The 23496-nt window shown below is 37.8% G+C and overlaps 1 protein-coding gene across 5 annotated transcripts in view; it reads left to right on the forward strand.

The window, feature by feature from the left end:
• The window catches only part of COL12A1 (collagen type XII alpha 1 chain), a 106983-nt gene that overhangs the window by 51128 nt on the left and 32359 nt on the right, over positions 1–23496 (forward strand). For all 5 annotated transcript variants that reach the window (XM_050895172.1, XM_050895177.1, XM_050895174.1 and 2 more), the window contains 21 exons: positions 32–161; positions 1588–1727; positions 2009–2141; positions 2242–2268; positions 2580–2722; positions 5193–5322; positions 6228–6367; positions 7469–7598; positions 8338–8480; positions 9534–9663; positions 10606–10748; positions 12292–12421; positions 12615–12734; positions 13374–13520; positions 14337–14453; positions 14907–15053; positions 15531–15605; positions 16162–16301; positions 18294–18417; positions 18621–18764; positions 21024–21188. In XM_050895172.1, the coding sequence (XP_050751129.1) occupies positions 32–161; positions 1588–1727; positions 2009–2141; positions 2242–2268; positions 2580–2722; positions 5193–5322; positions 6228–6367; positions 7469–7598; positions 8338–8480; positions 9534–9663; positions 10606–10748; positions 12292–12421; positions 12615–12734; positions 13374–13520; positions 14337–14453; positions 14907–15053; positions 15531–15605; positions 16162–16301; positions 18294–18417; positions 18621–18764; positions 21024–21188 (2698 nt within the window). The remainder of the gene's footprint in view (positions 1–31; positions 162–1587; positions 1728–2008; positions 2142–2241; positions 2269–2579; positions 2723–5192; positions 5323–6227; positions 6368–7468; positions 7599–8337; positions 8481–9533; positions 9664–10605; positions 10749–12291; positions 12422–12614; positions 12735–13373; positions 13521–14336; positions 14454–14906; positions 15054–15530; positions 15606–16161; positions 16302–18293; positions 18418–18620; positions 18765–21023; positions 21189–23496) is intronic.

Here is a 23496-nt window from a genome sequence, read left to right on the forward strand (position 1 = left end):
ACAATTCTTAAGTCCCTATTTTTATTCTTAGGTGGAAATTGACAGACTCAAAACCAGCACTACTCTCTCTGACCTTTCCTCGCAAACACTGTATAATGTAAAAGTTGTTGCTGTATACGATGAAGGGGAATCCCTACCGATAAATGCAGAAGCTGTCACTCGTAAGTTTTCCTAATAACTCTTCTTGTGGATATTTTTGCCTTATGTTCTATTTAAGTTGTGTGTGTTGCAATATATTACTGAGTTTAGGTGGAACTGTAATTTAATTTATCAGAGAAATATTTTCCTTGCATTTATAGCATTATTTGCAATATAATAATCCCTGGGAATCTTAGATTAATTCAGTGTCTCACTGCAGTAAACGCTGAGACTGCAGTCTGCAGAGAGGCGACAGACCAGCAACTGAAGAAAAATTATTTGTGTTTAGAGGCTGAAGGAGGAGTGCAGGGGTAGAATTAGTAAGAAAATATGAGGGCAGAGGAAAGGTTTAGCAAGTCTATGCAGGAATCTAGGAAAGTGAGTAGGAAGCTGGGGCATATGCTAGAGGATTTGAGACATGATCTTGCTTCTGATCCAAGAGAGTTTTTGTACCATGGGATGCTAAACCAGTCTGTACTTTTAGAGAATCATAAAGGCAGCATTTGAGTAATCTCAACAAACAGAGGCAAGGAAATGGTGTTGCACAAATGGGAAGAGCTGATCTCCATACAAGAGAGGTGACAGACTGAAAGGAGAAAGCTGGTATCAGGGAAGGATCTCATCCTGATCTAGGCTTATGATTTAACAAGACAGCTAACCAGAAGAGCTAGAATAGAAATGAACAACGCTACCTTGTCACTGCCCCTCACTCTGATGTGAAAAAGAAAGAGAAAAAACATGCACGTGCTCTCTCTCTTTTTTTTCCCCAAACTTTTCATTTTGTAGCCTGATATATTTAAAAATGTTTGTGAGATTTTTTTGCTTGCTTTTGGGCTAGCCTTTCTTCTATAGCTGTGGGTTTTGTGTGAATGTGTGTGTAAGGAAAAAGAGGAAAGCTCTGCCAAAGAAGTTAATTTTAGTTTAATTTAATTGGTTTTACCTATTTACTCATTTCTTCCCAGTGGCTATAATATTTTACCTCCTTAACCTACAGTTAACCTCTGTGAATTCTTTTTAAACAAGTGGTGTAATTCAGTCATGACTTATTTGGCTTATATAAAGAATTTTAAGATCTGGGAGAAACTCATGCAGGAGCTTGACCTCTGTGTGTGGGAGTTCATAATCACTCCTTCTAACTCCAAAATGTAAGAGCCAGGACTTCAGTTGTTGTGAGTAGGCATGTGAGTTGTGACCTCTACTGAGGTCAGTAGAGCTACATCTGTTTTATCAGGTAATGACCTGGTGATGTGACCTTACGAAGGACAATTTGCTTAGTGTAGGTGGGCTGGGTTATACTACAGCATTTTATTGTAGTCGTTAGAAACATGGTAACTGAGAGATGAATCTTCCATGTAATCATCTAAATTCTTTGTCTGAATAATTCCTTGGTTTAACTGTATTTATTTTGTAGTTACGTTTTGTGGAATACTTTTCCTTTTCTCATAATAGAGCCTGTGCCAGCACCAGTCAATCTCAGAATCACAGGTGTAACCACAAATAGTTTTAGAGGAACTTGGGATCATGGAGCTCCAGATGTCTCTCTATATAGAATAACCTGGGGACCCTATGGAAGATCGGAAAAACAGGAGGTAAGAATAGATAGTCACCATAAGATTTTGTGGGCAGTCTCTCAGAGGGTGTATTTTTAAAATCAGAAATTTAATTAATAAATGGCCTATAACTTGCAAGCCCTCCTGTTGTGCTCAATGGAAATTCAGTAAGAAGGTGTAGAACACATAGTTACAGCCACTTGTATTCATGTTACTGTGTAAAAAGTTACTCAGTTATATCCCACTCTCCGTTCATTTTGTTTTAGTTTGTTTCTTCTGTTTTTATTTATTTTTTCTTTTTTTTTTAATTTCTCCACAAGACTATCTTAAATGGGGATGAGAATAGTTTGGTCTTTGAAAATTTGAATCCAGATACATTATATGATGTCTCAGTTACTGCCATCTATCCTGATGAATCAGAAAGTGATGACCTCATTGGCAGTGAACGAACATGTAAGTAAATAAAGGGTTTCTGCATGTTGTTATTCATAGTTATTAAATCAGAAGGCATACACATACAAGAATTCTGAAAACTCTTTCTACTTTTTTCTAGTACCCTTGGTACCTATCACCACACAAGGTAAGAATCTGAATTTCCAGGTATGGTATTATTAAAGAAAACTCACAGCTATCTTTTTCTAAACTATGAGGAATGTTGACGTTACAAAGCTGAGATAATTTAATAAATATTATTGTGTATTTGGAAGAATACTAAACGCTAGATTAGCACATGTTTATTATTTTACAAACATTACAGTTTAAGTTGTCTTGTACTTAATACATTCTGCTCTTGGTCAAGCATTCGTGCAGCCCTAAAAGTATGAATGAAGTGTTTGTCCCTGCTTTTTGCTTGAATTACATATTTATTCTTTTCTTTATTATGTTTCTCAGCCCCAAAGAGTGGCCCACGAAACCTTCAGGTGTACAATGCAACTTCACACAGTTTGACTGTGAAGTGGGATCCTGCCAGTGGCCGAGTGCAGAGATACAGGATCATTTACCAGCCTATCAGTGGGGATGGCCCTGAACAGTCGGTAACTAATTTTGAAGTGCTATAGTTATTCAACCTTAAATGATAGCTCTGCAAAGTAATCCATTAGAATAATTTATTTTCAAAGCACAACAGTGTATATATTAATCAACTTTTAGGTGAAGATTTATATTTATAGTGAATGAGTGTATATTCCCACCTTTTTCTTTCTCCCCTTGCAAATCCAAGATAGAATGCTCTTTATGGAGCAAAAGCCGCTTCGGATACAGCCTGTTTTCTTGAAAATCACATAATCTATAGATATAATTAGAATAAAGTTAAAATGTGTTGAGGAACAAGACAATCAGCACATGAGACTACAAGTCACAGATATATAGTTATCACAACAATCAATAATATCAACTACCATGACTACTTCCATAGTCCAGAGTTTTCCATTGTTTTCATAGTGCGGTTCATGTGCTATCAGAGGGACCTTGCCGTGGAACATACTGTGGACAGTTGAGACTGTCTCTTACCACGGTAGGGACAGAATAACCACCCAGAAGCGGCAGTTGCAAAAACAAATCCATGCAAAACATATGCTAGGGAAGTGTTTAAGGTATTTTAGTGTCTTTTAATATGATTCAGCAGCTGTAATGATAGGGAGAGCCAGTACTGTATGATCAGCCAGCTTTCCCTGCATCGTCAGCAAGAGCTGTGTTGACTACTGGCGGCCTACACAACACAGCCTGGGAATGGTAATTCAGTCAGCCTGTTTATCAGAAATGTGTGCTACTTAAAAATGCCCTATTCTGCAGTGGGAGGCTGTTGTGGTTACTGCCAAATGACTCAGAGGCACAGCCTCAGAAGAGAACCACACTCATTTAGCTTGTTCCTATAATCAGAGATCACACATGTTCGGAAGAGTATCTAGGAATGTTTACTTTCGAATCAGTTGGATACTTATGCACCCATTTCTGAACAACATGCATTTGAGTTGAGGTAATTGAATAGTTGAATGAATTGAGTAGTTGAATATAAATTTAGTGAGAAATCACTAGAAGAATAAGGAACAGCAGTAAGGTTAATTAATATCTGTAATTAATTGCTGGTACTGGAGTAAAAAAAGAATTACGAGCATTCTGTTGAAATCTGTGCAAAGAATAGACTTAATAGACTTAATTATTCACAACTGGATAGAGTCCAGCAGTGGCAGTTGGAGAAGACACCTCTTTTTGAGGAGAGCACACAGAACACTCATGCTCTGTTCATGGCATTTTAATGTCTGTCTGCAAATAATTCTCAGTCATATAAAAGTAATTTGTTGTCTACTTCTTGTGTTACTATGATATTTGATTAAACTGCAGTTGCTGGGTAGGCAGTAGCAGTGTCCCCACTGAAATATTTAAAATAGAATTTCTAGAAATTTTTTATTGCCCTTTCTGACATTTAATGGCCTCAGCAGCAAGAAAGAGCACAGGTGATTTGAAGACAACTCTGCAAAAATTGCACACCAAACTCCAGAGACCATCATGATCATTTGGGGTCAGGTTTTGAAAGGCAAATAGATACTAAAATATGGAGGTAGCCATGATGGGATGCTAAAAGTGGTTATGCTTTGAACTGAGCTTTGTACACTTGAGTACCAATAAAAAGTTTCCTTGTAAATTAAAACAATCTAATTCTATGAAATGTGAAGATGTATAAACGTTTGCTTATTATCAGTTCTTCATCATCAGAAGCTTTTAAGTGTTATGACAAACATTAGCTGAATAGGCTTTGAAAATGTGCAGGTAGTCTTAAAGGTACAAAGGATGCTCTTGAGCAAGTGTAATTTCACACAATTAAAAACCAAAAAGCTCATGATTCACAAATGCTGAAGATCTAAGTATTTTTCTCAGTGCACTGTAAATCTTTTACTTGGTGGAGATTATGATCACAGGATTATATCTAAAATAAAGATTGAGATGAAAGATGTATAATGATTTTAGACTCTTAACAGATGTTTTAGAAGCTGAAGTATCATGCTGTAAAATTTTTGAAATCAAGGAGAGACAATGTTGATATTGTATCAAATGTACATTAGAGATCTACAGAGTGTTGTAATTTATTCCATGCTTGCCTTCTACCAGAGAGTGGAGCATAAAGACCCCAATTCGAAGTCTGTCAAAATAAATAAAAATCTCATTGGTTTCAATATGATATAGTCAGAGGCAATGCAGAGAAACAGCTCTGTGCTGGTACAGAACTGGCAGTTGATAGATAATTGTGGCTATATGCAAGTTTGGAGGTCTTAAAGAATACTGACTTTGTGTCACTGGACTCTGTCTAAACTTGCTAAGATGAATATGTACTAAATATTATTATTGTTCAATGTCTACTGCCAGTGTCAGTCACAAAGGCATTGCAGTATATGATATTTCATAGCATTTTCCACTCTGCATCAAATGCTTACATTCTTCACTGTAACAGTAAGCATAAAAGGGACAGCATAAAAGGGATTTTAATCTTTTTCTTTTGTTTTACCGCAGACTGTGGTTGGAGGGCGGCAGAACAGTGTGGTGATACAGAAGCTGCAGCCTGACACACCATATGCTATTACTGTGTCATCAATGTATGCAGATGGTGAAGGAGGACGAATGACAGGACGAGGCAGAACCAGTAAGTAACTTCTTGAGATCTTCTTATTAGGTGCGAAACAATATTGATGTATTGCTTTTCAAATTAGCTGAGAAAAATTCCTTGTGGTGAAATTCATCCCATCTGTATTTGTCATTTGTCCTTTGATGGGTTTCAAGTATCTAAAGTAAGAAGGCCTGTCAGTCTACTGGCTGTGGAGAAACCCTGGACCACTACCTTAGACTGGATGCCCAGCTGTTAAGGCTGAGAGAAACCTTAATGCTACTATGGAACATCTTCCTCATTTTAATCTGTTTAATTGTCTTATGCCACAATTTAGTGAACACCTTAAAGCATCTGAAAGCATGTGACTCTCATATGTGTGTTGTTAAGTATAAGTTTACTGTTTTCCTGTCAGCACCTGCAGATCAGAGGCTGACCTTTACAGTGTGCACTTTGAGACTCTACCATTTTATGTTGATAGCATTGTTTTGATCCTACTATAGAAAGCACTGAGTGATTTGCTACCAGAGGCACTTCAGGCATAAAAACCAATTCACTATTTTTAATTAATTAATTTATTATTTAACTATAAATTTATTAATAAATTTATTAATTCATTTGTACTTAGTTTACTTTTGAGCCTGCAATGGAAAGTCAGACATAGCAATGTGTTTGGTGAGGAAGGAAGAAAATAATCCTAATGAACTCATCATATAATTCTAAAACAGTGTGCAGAAAGAAATTTTTCTTACTGTATTTAGCATTCCTTATGCTCTTGGATGGGGCTGATGTGTTCTGATTAATGAAGACAAATAACATTTATCACGAACTATTAAACCTGTTGGTTTTTAAATTTCCTAATGATGCATTACATAGGCATGATCTGACAGCACAGGTGAGAAAATGTGGTTCCACATTTCTGACAGCTCACTGATCTGTTTCAGAACCTCTCACTACTGTGAAGAACTTGCTAGTTTATGACCCAACCACCAGTACTCTGAACATTCGATGGGATCATGCAGAAGGAAGTCCTCGCCAGTATAAAGTGTTTTATGGACCTACAGCTGGAGGTGCAGAAGAAATGGTAAATACTTTGTGTGGATCTCACTGTCTCAGATAAATTGCAGCTCATGGTGCTAGTGAGAGAAATACTGCTGAGTGAAGTGGGTCTTGTTTGCCTATGCACTGGCTTTTTTTCTGTTCATAGCTACCCTGGACAAAATGCAGAGCACCTCTGTGAAAGTCAGTTACTCCCATATGTATTACAGATGTTTGATTTTATACAGTAGATCTTCAGTGATTAGTTCTTAGCACAGGGATTTAATACCACACACAATTTTTTGTTTTGTTTATTCTTAGGGCAGTGCATGTGAATGTAAAGCTGACTTCAGGGTGTACAAAAGGCTATAAAGTCAGCAGACCTCATTTCTACCCATTTTTACTGCTAAGAAGTCATGTGACTGTAAGCAGTCAGCCGGTATGATATTTGTGAAAGCAGAAAAATTCACATAGGTGTCTTATTCTAATCTCCTAAAATTGCTTAATTGTTAAAGAGGTAAAACAATCTTGAAAATATGAACCCTTGTTGCAGACTGGGAAAATATTATTCTTTCCCACTTGTGTTTCTTTTTCCACATCTGTGCAATTTGATGTGCCTGTGAAATGAGGAGTACATGAATTGCCACTGTTTCAATAGCATCTAGAGAGCTACTGATGACATTCTTAAATGCTGTGGAGTTTTACTTTCTAACGTGAGCTGCTCATTACTTCTTGTCATTGGCATGTTGTAGTGTTATGTAATGTTTATTTTTTTGATTTAGAAAGTGACCTTTCAATGCCTCTGAGCTGCTAAATAGTAGTCATTAAAGAGATCACTGCAGATTCTGCTACTGTTATTAGTAGAACAGGATCTGGACCCCAAAGTGAAGATAGCTGTAAGGGATTATATAGGAGAGGATAGGACTTAACAATCATTTTTGTGAAGTCCAAGACAGAACCTGCTTGAAAGGCAGTTCCAGAAGATGCCATGAACCCTGTTACTTCGAGCTTCACCTTTTGGAAAGTTTTTATTAGATCCAGTTGAGAAATGGGATGTGGTGGAGGAGTAAGGGAGATACAAAAAAGCTTAAAATATTTGCTTATTTTTGTAAATGTCATGCCCCTACCTTTCTTTTTAAATTTGTAGACCACAGTACCAGGAAACACAAACTATGTCGTCCTGAGGACTCTTGAACCCAACACACCTTACACTGTAACTGTGGTTCCAGTTTTCCCAGAGGGGGATGGTGGACGTGTCTCTGACACTGGAAGAACTTGTAAGTAAAGTAGTCCTTTTCAAGAAAATGTTAGGATTTTTTGTGTGAGTGGCTCAGGTCACTAGAAATTGATTTTACATCAAATGTGGAAGTTTATTTTCCCCAAAGCTAAAATGTAAGTGTAAGAAACTCTATTTACCTGCTTGGTGATGGTTACAGCTCTGTAACTTATTCCATTTTCTTTGCTTATTCGGGTGGAGGCTTTCAGTCCACTTATCTCAGGCAAGCTCAGCTCTTATGTTGTGCAGCGAACTTACTGTTTACTTCCACACAAGTTTGTGGAAGTAAACAGTAAGTTTGTTTACTTCCAAATTAAAATTTTAGTGCCAGTAGCAATACTGGTGAACAAATGGCAAATATTGGTGTTAATCCAGGCTAATGTCCATAATGTACTTAAAATTTTCCAGGGAGTTTGAGCTCCTAATGTCAGCATGAGCTAAAATGTGTCATTTGTGGCTACTTCTCATACCTGTCTGATCAACAATAGGGTAACAAAGTGTTATGATCATACCTTCAATTTGCAGTGTAAGCATATGTACTTTGCTGCCTGGCAGGGATGTTTGTAAAGACTAATCACTGAGGTTCTTAGATTTGTAGATTTTTGGCGGAAAAAAAGTAATGTGTTTATTTTGGGCTGATGTGCTTTTCAGCTTCCTTTGAGCACTGTTGTAAATTCAAATAGAACTAGAATTTATGTAAGCAACTTTGTAAAACTTTGTTTAAATTATCCTTGATCTAGTGGAGAGAGGAACACCAAGAAACATTCAAGTTTACAATCCTACACCAAACAGCATGAATGTCCGATGGGAACCTGCTCCAGGTCCAGTACAGCAATATAGAATTAATTACTCTCCATTGTCTGGCCCAAGGCCATCAGAATCTGTAAGTAATTTAGTTTTTATACTATTCCTTGAAAGTGTGTGGAGGATATTGCTTCCCTCAATGAGTGTAGAACAATAATAATAAACTCAGCCCAACTGCCTGCCCAGGAGTGTCCCTGCTGAAAACACTGTGTCTACAGGAATTTAGTCCATTGTAAATAAATGCTTAGTTTGATGAAATAAAAGAAATAAGAAATAAGACTCTCCCATTTAAAACTGAGTATTGAGGATTGAGTATCCTTTATCATATTGCAGATAAAGATGAGTTAAAATAAAACCTTTTTTTTTTTTTTTTTTAAGAGAGAAGGAAACAACAAATATTTATTAGGAAATGTTTAATTATGAAACCAGATGCCAAGTTTATGTGATTTTACCACTAAACCATCTGTTTACCCCAAATCATTAGTGTTTAGTTAGGTCTTGGTGAGCAGTGCAGTCCGGATATGGGTAAAAATTTGCCCTCCAGATGTGAAGTAAAAGTTCTTGGATTTTTGTAGAAATAGGTGCAGTTTTAGAGCTAAACCTGTGAATGTACTCACACAAAATGTACACCCGTATTGTACATGTACAGAAGAATATGTTTTTATGTAAGGAAGTGTAAGAATTTTTAATGAATTATTTGGATCTGTAAAGTGAAACTGCATATTACTTCACACGAGTGGGAACCTGTCTATTAGTATCTGTTAGAAAATGTCCTTTATATTGTCAGTAAACCATGACAGAATTTCCTTTTTTGGTTTCTTTTCCTTTCTTTCATTCTTCGAAAAAAGAATGTTTCTTCTTTTTTTCTGAACTATTTTCATGTAAAATGTAAAAAATAACAATTCCATTTGCAGAATGAGAGCTCCTTATGTGTTTGTCATTCTTTTTGCACCTGCTCTTGAATTTTTATCAATACTATTTGCTTATTTTAAACTTGTATTATTTTTCTTGGAAAATGTGCAGCGTGGTCATGTTCCCAGTTTTTCTATATTTCATTCAAATTGTTCATTCTAACAAGACATGATATAAACTGAAACTTTTTTTATATAGGTGCCTTTTGTTTCTGTTTTAGATTGTGGTACCAGGCAGCACTCGTGATGTGATGCTGGAACGCTTGACTCCTGACACTGCTTACTCAATAAATATTATAGCTCTGTATGCAGATGGAGAAGGAAATCCAAGCCAAGCACAGGGAAGAACATGTAAGAGGCAGTCAGTACTTGCTTTGTGAAATATATGTCAAAACTGGTGTGTGAAGAATTTATAAAATTGGTTACGATCACAAATAGTGTAAGCTATTCAGTGCAGCTCTGAGATCAATGCATCTGAGTTATGGGTGAAGCAATTATAGGCCTCTCTGGAAGGGAGCTTTTGCTATGTTGTCTGGCAGTTGTAGTACATGCATAATTACCAATGTAATTTTCACTTGTGAAATGAGGTTAATTTGAATGTTTAAGAGTTTAAAAGCTGTTCTTTAAAATGTGATTACAGGTAAATAACAATTTGTCTTTTGGAAAAAAATAGCACATTAAGATGGGTAGAATTTGCTGTCAACAGAAAAAAATGTGCTTCATGGTCTGTGTCTTACATGATAATTGTATATGTCAGCCTCCCCAGATGTTTGTTTTTTTCTGGAGATGCTTAAACACCAAAACCTCCTTGTTACAACTTAGCTTGTGGGATCTTAGTTGGCTTACGCTTGGCCTCTTTAAAATTCATTCTAGAAATAACGTATAAAGAAACTGCGTATGGCAATAATAGGTCACTTCTCTTTTGCTGCTTCTGTGCTTTCTCTGTTAAATCCCCATATTCATCTAAAACTTGCAGATGTGACAGGCTACAGTTATACTTGTCTGCAAGAGTCCAAGAAGCAGAATGTATGTAGATGCTCAGTTTGCACATCCCTTTGATTTCTCTCCCTTCCATACTGCTCCAGTTCCTCCAGTTAAGGCCCTATTTCTATTTAAGACCTTCAGGCACTGCTATATTACCATTGACTAAATGTGTCTGTATATGTTTATTCAGGGTTTTGGAAAGGGCCCTTAGCTTTGGCTTTGGCTTCAGGGCAGCATTTGAATCAGTGAGAGTGACACTGAACTGGAAGAATCATGCTCCATACAACCTTCTGTATTTTCTTTCTTTAGTACCTCGCAGTGGTCCAAGGAATGTGAGAGTGTTTGATGAGACCACAAACAGTCTTTCTGTACAATGGGACCATGCTGATGGGCCAGTTCAGCAGTACAGAATCATTTATTCACCCACTGTGGGAGACCCTATCGATGAATATGTAAGTTCTGTAATTCCTTAATAAGCACCGAGATGTTCTCAGTTGATTCTTTAGGCTACAGAAGAACAAAGACGCCTGTTCTACATGTAGTACACTTTGCATGCTCTATGGGTTCTTTGGTCATTCTTGTCAATGCTGAGAAGCCATGGTTTGTATGAAACAGGATTTTTTTTCACAAAGTTGCAGAACATATGTGGTTTAATGAACCAACATGTGTGTAAAATAATGTTAAATATGTGAGTCACACATTAATCAGAGGATTCTGAGCAGAACCTGCTTCCTGACATTTAGTTCAAACATTGTGCTACAGTGAATAGCCATCTATTACTTCATACTCTATTCGTTATGAAGTCAGTGTGCTAAGATACAGAATAAACGTAAGTCTGCATTTTATAAATTGAAGAGAGTTGGCAGAGTTTAATAAGAAAGCAATGGTAACTTTGATTCAGCATCTAACTTGCTTTTGTAAGGTTCAGTATGAATTGTAAGTGTTTGTGTTTAATTTCCTGCAGCTTAATGATAGCACAAGTTAATCTGAAGCTTATAAAATTCCCTGAGTGTTTATAGCAAAGCCAAACTCAGGTCCTATAGAGGTCAATGGCAGAATTCCTGCTGACTGCCACCAGCCAAAATGTAACATGTATAGAGTGCTATTTAAATGTTATTACTGCTTATATATTATTGTATAGGGCATGCTGAAAATTCAGTGGTTGAAAATTCCCTGCTGGACTTGTTAATGAGGACACACGTATTTTTCAACACACATATCTTCTTTGCAGAAAATATTGGACATTTCATAAAAATAGCAAGTCTCAAACAACTGAAAATTTTTATCAAGTAATAATGGAAAATGTTGACTGGGACATGCTTTTGCAATAGATAACTCAAGTTACTTTCTGTAGTTTCAGTGCTTTATGGCCATTTTATGGAGCAGTGTCACTTTTTGGATTATACCTACCTTTTCATTAGGAGGGAGCAATAGTGCATGGCTGCACTAGGAAGTTGAGGAGATTGAAGGATGCATAAACAGGCATGTTTCTACATATCAAAATATTTAGAGCATCCTTCTCAGACTAACTGTTGTTTCCGCCAAGACAATAATATCCTAAGATGAGGAAAATGAAAAGGTAGAAATGAAACTGATTAGTAGCATGAATGACTTTGACTTCTGTCACCATTTTAGAAGCTTTTTTCTCTCTTTTTCTGCCTCCAAACACATCATCATGACTTTTTCCTTTCTATGAGGGAACAGCATTGAAATCTTGGTGAGGAATTGCCGCATCTCAGTCAAATGTAAGGATAGGGACTGAAGAGTCAATTTGATTTATCTTTTTGTGCTGACCACAGTGTTTTATAATATAAAATAACAAATACTAATAATTGTTTATAGGCTATAACCCTTAAGATATCCTGAATTACTTTATCTACAGTGGACATAAAAAAAGTGCGCCAAATGTCAAAACAAATTTTTAGTTCCAGTTATTGTCACTATTGATCAGTTACAGGACTGTGAGTTTGTTTACCTGTTTCTTTTGTGCTCTAGACAACAGTTCCTGGGATAAGAAATAATGTGATACTACAACCACTGCAATCAGATACGCCATATAGAATTACTGTTGTGGCTGTGTACGAAGATGGAGATGGTGGACAACTGATTGGAAATGGCAGAACGGGTAATTAGTTTTAATATTGTATATTCTTTTTTAAATTTAAGACACATATTCCTTGAGCACTCCAACATTGTTAAGGTTTCATTATCTTAATCTTGTCTTTGACGTGATTATTACCTGACAAAGTTACAATGTAAGTTTCTAGAGGTTGAAAAACTGTCACTAGTCTAATTAGAGTGTTTTCCTTTCTTTTTAGTTGGCCTGCTTCCTCCTCAAAATATGTATATAACTGATGAATGGTATACAAGATTCAGAGTTTCCTGGGATCCTTCACCATCCCCTGTTCTTGGGTATAAAATTGTATACAAACCTGTGGGTAAGAAAGCTTGTTCATTCTCAGTACACCACTTTCAGAATAGTGAGTGGCTAATGCGAGATCAGAACAGATATCATATGTATTGTGAAATGTTTGTGTTAAAGGATTTATTTATTTCCTTTTTTTACTGATTTTGATGGAAGCTTAAGTCTTATTATCAGTATTTTATACAAAATATCAAACACTGTGTTTCATACATTCAGTTACAGAGATTGAATTGTATAGTTAAAATTCAATACAGTAACTAGATAAAGTCCTGGACCAGGCTTAGTTTTCCTCTCTCTAATACCTCTTGTCCTTCTGAGGATATGAACTGGTGTATGTGAGATGAGTGTTGGACAGGTATTTAGGTACTAATGTCCTTCAGAACCTTTGTTTTATGTGACAGTGAAACAATATACATACCTTTCTATAAGTTAAATTAAACACAAATGTTGCACAATAGCTTGTGAAGCTATGCGTATGTTCTCTTTGCAACAGTCTAATATGCTAAAATTTAAGAAATTGGTATGTTTTGTTTTAGAAAAAATGAGATTAACTCTTAATGACATGTGAAAGACAGCGGATAGTTTTGTAGCTCACCTAATCATGAATCTTTTTCTCTCTCTGTACTTCCTTAATGCTTCTTTTCAATTCAAGGTTCAAATGAGCCCATGGAGGTTTTTGTGGGAGAAGTCACTTCCTACACCTTGCATAATCTGTCTCCCAGTACTACTTACGATGTGAATGTTTATGCCCAGTATGATGCTGGAATGAGCATACCTTTGACAGATCAAGGCACTACATGTAAGTAAAAATAATTTTGTTGTAGTCATGCTAAATGCATATGCTGATCTGAGATAACGTTGATTAAGAGAGGATTTTTAAGGCTGGTTGTTAGAAAGTCTGAATATCCTCTCATGGAGAATACTTATCCATCTGTCCGTGAAGTAGATCTTAAAAACACTAAGCTTGGGAACAGTAATGGAAATATAGTTCTAAGTAATGATTTGATGATATAAAATTTTCTAGCCTGCTTCCTAAAATTTTATTCAGCTATAGTTGGAGTCAATCTTTATCTGTCTCCAGGGTACTACAGAATTTAACCATGCTAAGCAGGTCTAGGCATTTTGCTACTCTGCTTTTATCTCACAGCTATGTCTGGTGATTGAAACTTCAGCTTTTCGGAAGGAGATGATTTTGTTGACGGCCTCAGCTAAGAAACTTCTAAAAATTTCTTCAGTTAAAATGAATCAAGCATCTTGAGTTTTGTTGACTCAGTACATTCTTTTCATACTGCCATATATATGAGTCAGATTCCGATTTTTGGAAGTTTCTTATTTTATAAAGAACTCAACTTACTTCATGTGAAAACTCATAAAATGGGCTGTTACCCAATATGGGAAGGTTATCAGACTTCGGGCCTTTGTAAATAGCTGGACTGGGATCTCTAGGGTGTAACAGAAAATGAAGAGATTTGACTAGAACTGCTCTTTCCTTCTGTGAGTATTTAAAAAAAATCAAGTTCTGGACCAGCACTGCTAATATAATTTTCATTTTTATGTGCTTCATCCATTACATACTATTTTCCAGAGAACAATTTATCCCTTTCTCTGTTCACAGTATATTTGAATGTCACTGACCTAACAAGTTATAAAGTGGGTTGGGATACTTTCTGTATCCGATGGTCACCTCATCGGTCAGCAACTTCCTACAGACTGAAGCTAAACCCAGCTGATGGTAAGTGCATTTTATTTTTTGCATTTTCTGGAAACATAATTGTCTTATTTCAGTGACAGCACCACTTATTTGGGATGGTGGCAAGCACCCACCAGAAGCCATGATACATCTGGTTGAGCTTTAAAGCTCTGAACATAACCTGTTTTTTTAGAGTGGTGAAAAAGCTGCAAAGAGGGAGTGCTGCTTATTTTCAAGTTAACTTTCATTAGTGGAAATCGGCTAGTTACCTGGGTTTCACATGTACACTGCAATGTTACTCTCCAGTATGCTCCATGGCGCATAATCACCACATAATCTTGGTCTAGAAAGGCTTTTATGGGACAAGAATAAGATTACTGTCCCATCTGCTCCAACCTCCTCTCAAGAGGTCTCTAATTTCTACACTTCTTTGTACACATATTAAAAGGGAAATAGTGAGTTCTAACTCTCTTTCCATTGGGCTTTTTTTGACAGGTTCCAGAGGACAGGAAATCACGGTACGTGGATCAGAAACGAGCCATTGTTTTACTGGCCTCTCACCAGACACAGAATACAATGCTACTGTCTTTGTTCAGACCCCTAACCTTGAGGGGCCTCCAGTCTCTATGAGGGAGCATACAGGTAGGTAATAGATAGTGTGAACCTTAAGTTTTGGCTATAGAACTTGTCTTGTTTCAGCTGTAGAACTTGTCTTGCTCCTAAATGGCTTTCAATACCTCTTTTAAGTGATCTTCTTTCCTCTTTCTCTCAGTATAATGTTAACTGGAGTTTATGAAAGAATGAGAAATTCTTATGCTTTTCTTCAAACCAAGTATTTCCTAGCACTTGGATGAAAAACAGATGCATTATCAGAGTGCGGTGTTACTCAGCTCATGTAAAAGTGTTCCTGTTATAATGAAATCATGTACCTTTGTTTTAACAATAGCTATAATCTCATTACTATTGTAACACAAGAAATTTTTCCTTGCCAATTATACATTGTTTAGGTTAGTGAGAAAAGATTAGAATCTTTCTGTGTGGTAATAAAATACATAACCTAGAGTTTTTCCTTGAATGAAATAATTTATATGGAGTAAAAAAATTATTATTTCATTTCAGTCCTCAAACCTACAGAGGCACCAACTCCACCACCTACACCTCCTCCACCTCCCACGATCCCTCCAGCTCGGGATGGTATGTTTATTTATAGACTTATTCAGTGTTTTTATGTAGTTGCTGCACTGCTTCAGAGTTTAATTCTATTTTTCATAATTTTAAATAGCTTTAAAACTAGCGCAGCATTTTAGGGAAATGAAGTTTGAAACCAGTTCCCTAATACCATCCATTTGCTCTTCAGCTTTACTAGACTTCAACATTTCCTGGTTTAGAACAGCAAGGTGCATATATTTGGGGAAAAAATTCATGATATTCTATAGCTCTGCAGCAAGTCTGTGAGTCTGTCTGCCCTCAGCAGACAATTTATGTTTTATGGTAGCTACTCAGAAAAAAAAAGTAATTTAAAACATTTACATTTAATTCTTGAATTCTTCCTCGTTTCTTGAACTTTTCTTTGAAAATTTTTAATAAATGTTTTTGTGTTGAGCATTAACCATCTGCCAGGTTGACTGCATGGTAATAGAAGTTTGCTGAATATTTGTCATTCTTGAATTTTCAAATTTTGAAGCAATGCTCTTTATTTCACAGTGATACGATTGATGTGTTTTAAGTGTTCCTTTTCTTGATCTTTCAGTATGCAGAGGTGCCAAAGCAGACATAGTATTCTTGACTGATGCTTCCTGGAGTATTGGTGATGATAACTTCAACAAAGTAGTGAAATTTGTTTTTAATACAGTAGGAGCCTTTGACTTGATTAATCCTGCTGGAATCCAGGTAGGTTTATTATTTCCACTGGGTAAATTTCGGAGGGAAACTGAAGATGAAGCTGAATTACTGAAGTTACATCTGATTTTTCCTTTCTTTCAGAATGCTGTCATTTTTTTGTATTAGATTGTTTTACAACGCATGTGTATGTGTGCACGTGTATAATTATTTATGAAATATATTCGTCATTTTGTAAATACAAAGGAAATCCAGTCTATCCTGAAAGGTTACTATTCTGAAAGACAAAATTTGTAGTGTGTGTGAATCCTCCAGGCAGAGGAACTGGGGTGATGTATGCTTAATGTATGGTTAATTTTATAGTTTTGTTTCTTTGTAAAGGGCATCAACAACTGGCATGCTTTCTACTTGTTATATGCTAGGTTTTGTCTGTGTCATATCAGAAATCTGTTTTGGGGACAGTCTGACTGTTGAGTGAGGGTTACGTTTTAATTTCTCAGTGCAAGAAAGGAGTCTTGTGCTTGTAGAGTTCAGCTGGCTTGCCATTAGCCTTGTCTTGTCGAGCTGCCTAGAATCCCACTGCAGTAAGTAGGCAGAATCCCTTCGAGAGAGGCACTTGCAGAAGTCTCTTCATCCCATTCTAAAGATAGGTAACTTGGGTCCACTCCACCGTGGGCGTAGTGAGAGTATGAAAAGGTGAAAGTTAGTCCTCTTAATGAAGTAATGCATCTTTAAAGAGTAAACAGTAATAGCTAATGAGGAATAGACTTTCAGGGTTTCTGGGCTGATCCTAGTTATGTCAAAGACATTTCCTGTCAGGCTTCTTACTGTAAGCCTTGCACTATTACTGGTTTTCTTCTGCTTATGGGAAGCTGGATGAGATCACTGCCTAGGTTCCCATAACCATTTCTCTTTCGCTAGATGAAGTGAATGACATGAGATGTAAGAGAGTTTCTTACAGGGTATTTCTGGAACATTGCAATAACCTGCAGGTGCAATGCAGGTTTTCCTTGGTTAGAAGGCTGAAGGTGGGGTTTTTTTGTGGGAGATTGTGGGAGTGATTTTCCACAGTAACTATAAAAACTATTTACATTGCTCATGAACTGCCTTTCATCTTCTAGGCATATTTCCCTATCTTTAACCCTCTAGACATTTTTAAGGAAAAGATACCCCTCATACTTTGCTTTGTCTCAGACATTCTTTATCTTTCTTAGCTCTAATCTATACCGGGTAGTTTTCCTTTCCATTTGTTTGTTTGTTTTATAGTATTTTTTTTCCTGCAAATATATATGGGTCCCCGGCCTAGAGACAGAGAAGGCCTAATATATAGGTGACAGGGACATGTAAATGCTAATGTTTAGTAAAATATTTAAGTCACATACCTCTTGAGATAGTTGCAACAATCTCAGATTTTGAATTGGATATTAATAATTTAAAAAGGGGAATTTACTTCAATAAATGTCATTATATACATACAGAGAGATGTCTATTCAGCATCAAATTAGTATAGTATAATATTGCAATTTTACAGAATACTAAAAGGAGCAAAATGAAATATATATATATAAAATATTTAAAGATGATTTCAGAATAAACATTCAGTGATTGTATTCCAGTATTTAAGGCAAGAGAGTATACAGTTTTGTATATATCCAACTTTATTGACATTCTATTGCCAAATTCTTTTTGTATTTCCTAAAAAACACTGGAAGAGGTTTTGTAGATACTGTACATCTGCTCAGAAGCAGAGAATAGGCTCTATATATACTGCATCATAGTAATAGCAATAATTTAATCATACATATTTAAGGTCACATCACATTTCATACAGGAAAGAGAAAGAAAGAAAAAAGTGTTGTGTGCACATTGCTGTGACAATATCTGTGTATGTAAATATGTATGTGTGTGCATAATCATACATACATGAAAAAGATTTTTCAATTATTTAATGCTTACTAATATACCACAATACCTATTTCAATGGAGAGAGTTGGTCTGAACGTGGAGTTATGAGACTGAACACTGTGATATATTCCATTTCAGGTTTCGTTTGTGCAGTACAGTGATGAGGCAAAATCTGAATTTAAACTGAATACGTTTGATGATAAGGCCCAAGCCCTGGGGGCTCTTCAAAATATTCAGTACAGAGGAGGAAACACAAGGACAGGTAATTCTGAGCAGTAATTGTATTTCTTTAAGATAAAATATTTTCAGAAACTGCCTCATTATCCTAATATTGCATGGCTGAAGAATTAGGTTTTTATGTGCTTCTGTTTTAGCTGTGTGACTGTTGCCCTTTCAAAGTGAAGTAAGGGATTTCTTCTTTTGTGGATAATATGGCTGACTCCTTGTTCATTGTGCACTTTGCAGGCAAAGCCCTGACATTTATCAAAGAAAAGGTTTTGACTTGGGAAAGTGGCATGAGGCGAGGTGTTCCCAAGGTACTTGTTGTTGTCACAGATGGTCGGTCTCAGGATGAGGTGAGGAAAGCAGCAACGGTCATACAGCACTCTGGTAAGCAATTCACAGTACGTGGCTGTTTCATTTCCTTACGTGTTAAGCAATGCAATATAAGTGATGCTTCAATTATCTGGGAATCCTTTCATCATTTATGGACTCAGAAATGTATTCTGAGTATTTGGGAAAAACTCAAAACTATTTAAAGAATTTAAACTCTCTGGGCCAGACTTACTTTTTCTTTCTCTAGCCTTCTCTCTGGGGAAGGATGTGGCTTCCCAAGGCTTTCAAGTAATTCCTCATGCATATTGTTTCATAGATGTGACTTTTGGTTACTTCTTTCTCTCCTTGCTGTGGACCCCAGGGATCATTGTGAAGTGTACTCCATTCTAGTGCTTTTGATGTAATGGGCCTGGCTTTTTGAGCTGTATGTTTTACCCAGTATAAACCAGTGGATCTCCAGTTAAAGTAACTGCTTTTGGTGGAGCTGGGTCTGAACTGACTCCTTCATTGCCTTTTGAGCTGAGAAGCATTGCACTTTCTCTTCAGATTTGCTGACTGTTGCTTATGTTAGTCTAGTAATCTATTCCTGTCCCTGCATCCAGCAGTTTTGCGTTTCAGTGCATGAACCACCTGGAGTCCTGTTCTGTGAGTAAGGAGAAGTTGTACTTCTGTACGGAAATCACTGGTGTGTAAAGCACAAGTGGTCATCTTCTCTGCCTCTGTGATCTGAAGGAATCAGCTCTGTCTAGATGGTTTCTAAAGATGTTTGGCTACCCTATTCATAAAAATCTCTACAGTCTCCCTGGATAATCTGCTTCAGTGCTTAACTACCCTAATAGTTGGAAAGCTTTGCCTCACATTTCACTTAAGTGTTTCGTCAGGCTACTGAAACCACTGTGTTCTTTTCATTCACCTAGTTAACCAGGAAAGCAGTTGATCATTGTCCACTGTAATGGGCCTTCATATTTGAAGCCTGTTGTCATTTCCTCTTTCTGTCTTCTCTTTTCTAGACTAAACAAACCCATTTCCTTCAAGCTCCTGTTGATCATGTTTTCCAAACCTCTTATCGTTTTTGCTCTCCTCTCTACTTGCTTTGGTTTCTTTGCGTCTTAAATGTCATGCTCAAAGCTGGACAGAGTACTTCAGCCAAAGCTTCACCAGAATTTGCTAAAAAGGAATAATTATCTTCTTTTTGAAAAATTATAAATGTAAACAAAGATTGCTTTATTATTTGCAATAAATGTGAATTCTGCCTTCAGCCTCCAACCAGCATTTCCAATGTCTGTGCAGTTTCTTGTCAATGAAATTTTGTGGGAGATTTTTTTTCTATATAGTGCTGAATTGTGCAGTGACTTTTTTTTCTTCCTTGTTTTCTGGTATGGCAAAGAGAGGTCAAATTATCACATGGAGGCTTAGGCGGGAGAAGGGAAAGGAAGAAATGAGTCAGAGACAGAATTCTGTAAAGGCTAGAAGATAGCAGGAAACAAAAACTTGACATAGAAGGCAAAGAGATGCTAATTTAAGGATTTGAAGAGGAAAATCACCCTGACAAAGAAGGAGATTATGCCGTTACGCCTGGTTATATGATTAAATTCTAGGATCTGGGTTCTTCTCATTTGACTTAAGCCATCTAACAACTAAATGTCTAGACTAAGGTCATCATGTAGGCTCCTTCTATGGCTAGTGAATAGAGCAACAGATAGGCATCTACAGATCATGGCTTCTTCTGTCTTGAAGTTAGCATCTTAGGGAGGTGAGGTGAATTGCATTCTGAATCTACCCATGTCTGTCTGTTGATTATAGAGGAAGACTAGGCAACTAGATTAGACTTGTTGCTAACTTGGAACGTAAAAATTGGTGAGATGAATACCACCATAAGAAAGTGAAAGAGAAACTGAGAAGCATGAAATGCAGGAGATGGCAACAGATAGAGAACTGGATAACTAATAGTCTGCACAGAGATTTTGGACACAGAACAGATTTAAGATACTGTAGAGTTGAGAGGATTGTACATTTTGTATGAAAGAGTGAGGGGACTATGTAGCCAAGGCTGTGTGAGACTGGATAATGCCCAACAAAAATCAATGAAGGAAGGAGGAGAAAGATTTGAAAGAAAGATGCAAAAATCAGTTTAATCCCTCCTCAGCTTTGATAGGCTGAAAGGATATCCAGAATGTATGCTCATAATGAAGGCCAGATAAAAGACTAGGTAGAGCTTGAGAAATCAATGATAGAGATGGTTTGTGAAATGTTGACCTGAAAAATGGTAATGTATGTTTACTACATTTCAAGTAACAAATGTTATTTCTACAGGCTTCAGTGTCTTTGTGGTTGGTGTGGCTGATGTAGATTACAACGAGCTGGCCAAGATTGCCAGCAAGCCCAGTGAGCGTCATGTATTTATTGTTGATGACTTTGATGCCTTTGAAAAGATTCAAGATAACCTCGTCACCTTTGTGTGTGAGACAGCTACCTCAAGTGAGTAGAAGACAGAGTTTTCCCTTTTCCCAAATTAATACATTTGCTTATATACTGCTACGGTTTTGTGGTGGGTTGACCCTGGCTGGATGCCAGGTGCCCACCAAAGCTGCTCTATCACTCCCCTCCTCAGCTGGACAGGGGAGAGAAAATAGAATGAAAGGCTCATGGGTCGAGATAAGGACAGGGAGAGATCATTCACCAGTTACCGTCACAGGTAAAACAGATTCAACTTGGGAAAAAAATTAATTTAATTTATTACCAATCAAATCAGAGTAGGATAATGAGAAATAAAATCAAATCTTAAAAACACCTTCCCCCCACCTCTCCCTTCTTCCTGGGCTTAACTTTACTCCTGATTTTCTCTACCTCCTCCCCCACAGCGGTGCAGGGGGATGGGGAATGGGGTTTGCAGTCAGTTCGTCACACATATCTGCCGCTCCTTCCTCCTCAGGGGGAGGACTCCTCACACTCTTCCCCTGCTCCAGCGTGGGATCCCTCCCATGGGAGACAGTCCTCCACAAACTTCTCCAACATGAGTCCTTCCCATGGGTTACAGTTCTTCACGAACTGCTCCAGCATGGGTCCCTTCCATGGGTTGCAGTCCTTCAGGAACAGACTGCTCCAGCATGGGTCCCCTGCAGGGTCACAAGTCCTGCCAGCAAACCTGCTCCAGCGTGGGCTCCCCTCTCCATGGGGCCACAGGTCCTGCCAGGAGCCTGCTCCAGCGCAGGCTTCCCACGGGGTCACAACCTCCTTCAGGTGCATCCCCCGGCTCCGGCGTGAGGTCCTCCATGGGCTGCAGGTGGATATCTGCTCCACCGTGGACCTCCATGGGCTGCAGGGGGACAGCCTGCCTCACCATGGTCTTCCCCATGGGCTGCAGGGGAATCTCTGCCCTGGCACCTGGAGCACCTCCTCCCCCTCCTTCTTCCCTGACCTTGGTGTCTGCAGAGTTGTTTCTTTCACATATTCTCGCTCCTCTCTCCAGCTGCAATTGCTGTTGCGCAGCAACTTTTTCCCCTTCTTAAATATGCTATCCCAGAGGTGCTACCACCGTTGCTGATGGACTCGGCCTTGGCCAGCAGCGGGTCCGTCTTGGAGCCGGCTGGCAATGGCTCCATTGGACACAGGGGAAGCTTCTAGCAGCTTCTCATAGAAGCCACCCCTGTAGCCCCTCTGCTACCAAAACCTTGCCACACAAACCCAATACAAGTTGGCATCCCATTTAAGGTACTGTCCTGGTTTCAGCTAGGATAGAGTTAATTTTCTTCCTAGTAGCTGGTATAGTGCTGTGTTTTGGATTTCGTAGGAAAATAAGGTTGATGATAACACACTGATGTTTTTAGTTGTTGCTAAGTAGTGTTTATACTAAGTAAGTCAAAGATTTTTCAGCTTCTCATGCCCAGCCAGCAAGAAGGCTGGAGGGGCACAAGAAGTTGGGAGGCAACACAGCCAGCTGACCGAAACTGGCCAAAGAGCTATTCCATACCATATGACGTCATGCCCAGTATTTAGACTGGGGGAGTTGGCTGGGAGGGGCGGATCGCGGCTTGGGAACTAACTGGGCATTAGTCGGCGAGTGGTGAGCCATTGCATTGTGCATCACTTGTTTTGTATAGTCTAATTCTTTTAGTATTACTATTGTCATATTATTATTATTATCATTATCATTATCATTATTTTTCATTCCTTTCTGTCCTATTAAACTGTCTTTATCTCCACCCACAAGGTTTTTTTTTCAATTCTCTCCCCCCTCCCACTGGGTGGGGGGAGTGAGCGAGCAGCTGCGTAGTGCTTAGTTGCTGGCTGGGGTTAAACCATGACAGGTACATCAAAAGAAATGTTCGTCTATAAAAGTTAGGTTTCATAATATCTGGACATAGTTTAAGGGAGCAAGTTACTTTTTTAAAATTTTGAAGTAGGTATTATATTTTATGTAATCTTGTCTCACATTTCAAAAGTACTGGTATAACAAAAGGAGAGTAACAGTCAGTGAGAACTACTGCTCTTTAAGAAGTAGAATGTTGCCTAATGTGAACTGGGGGGCACAACAGGTCTCTTATTTACCACTGGTCTAGGGGTGCTAAAGAGGTGCAGCTATAGTGTGTGATGCTGTTCTAAAATTATTTAAATAAAGTTCAGTTGTTTACTCAAGTGAAATCCTTCTATGGCAAAAATGAGAAATTCTCAGGCCTGTTATGTGCAACTGTGTACTCCCTAACTGCCTCATCCACTGGCTCCTGGGGAGCCATATAAATCTGCAGTTTTTCCTTGTGAATCTGACAGCTATTATGCAGCCTGACTC

The sequence above is a fragment of the Gymnogyps californianus genome, chromosome 3 (genome assembly GCF_018139145.2).
Source record: "Gymnogyps californianus isolate 813 chromosome 3, ASM1813914v2, whole genome shotgun sequence".
Lineage (NCBI taxonomy): Eukaryota > Metazoa > Chordata > Aves > Accipitriformes > Cathartidae > Gymnogyps > Gymnogyps californianus.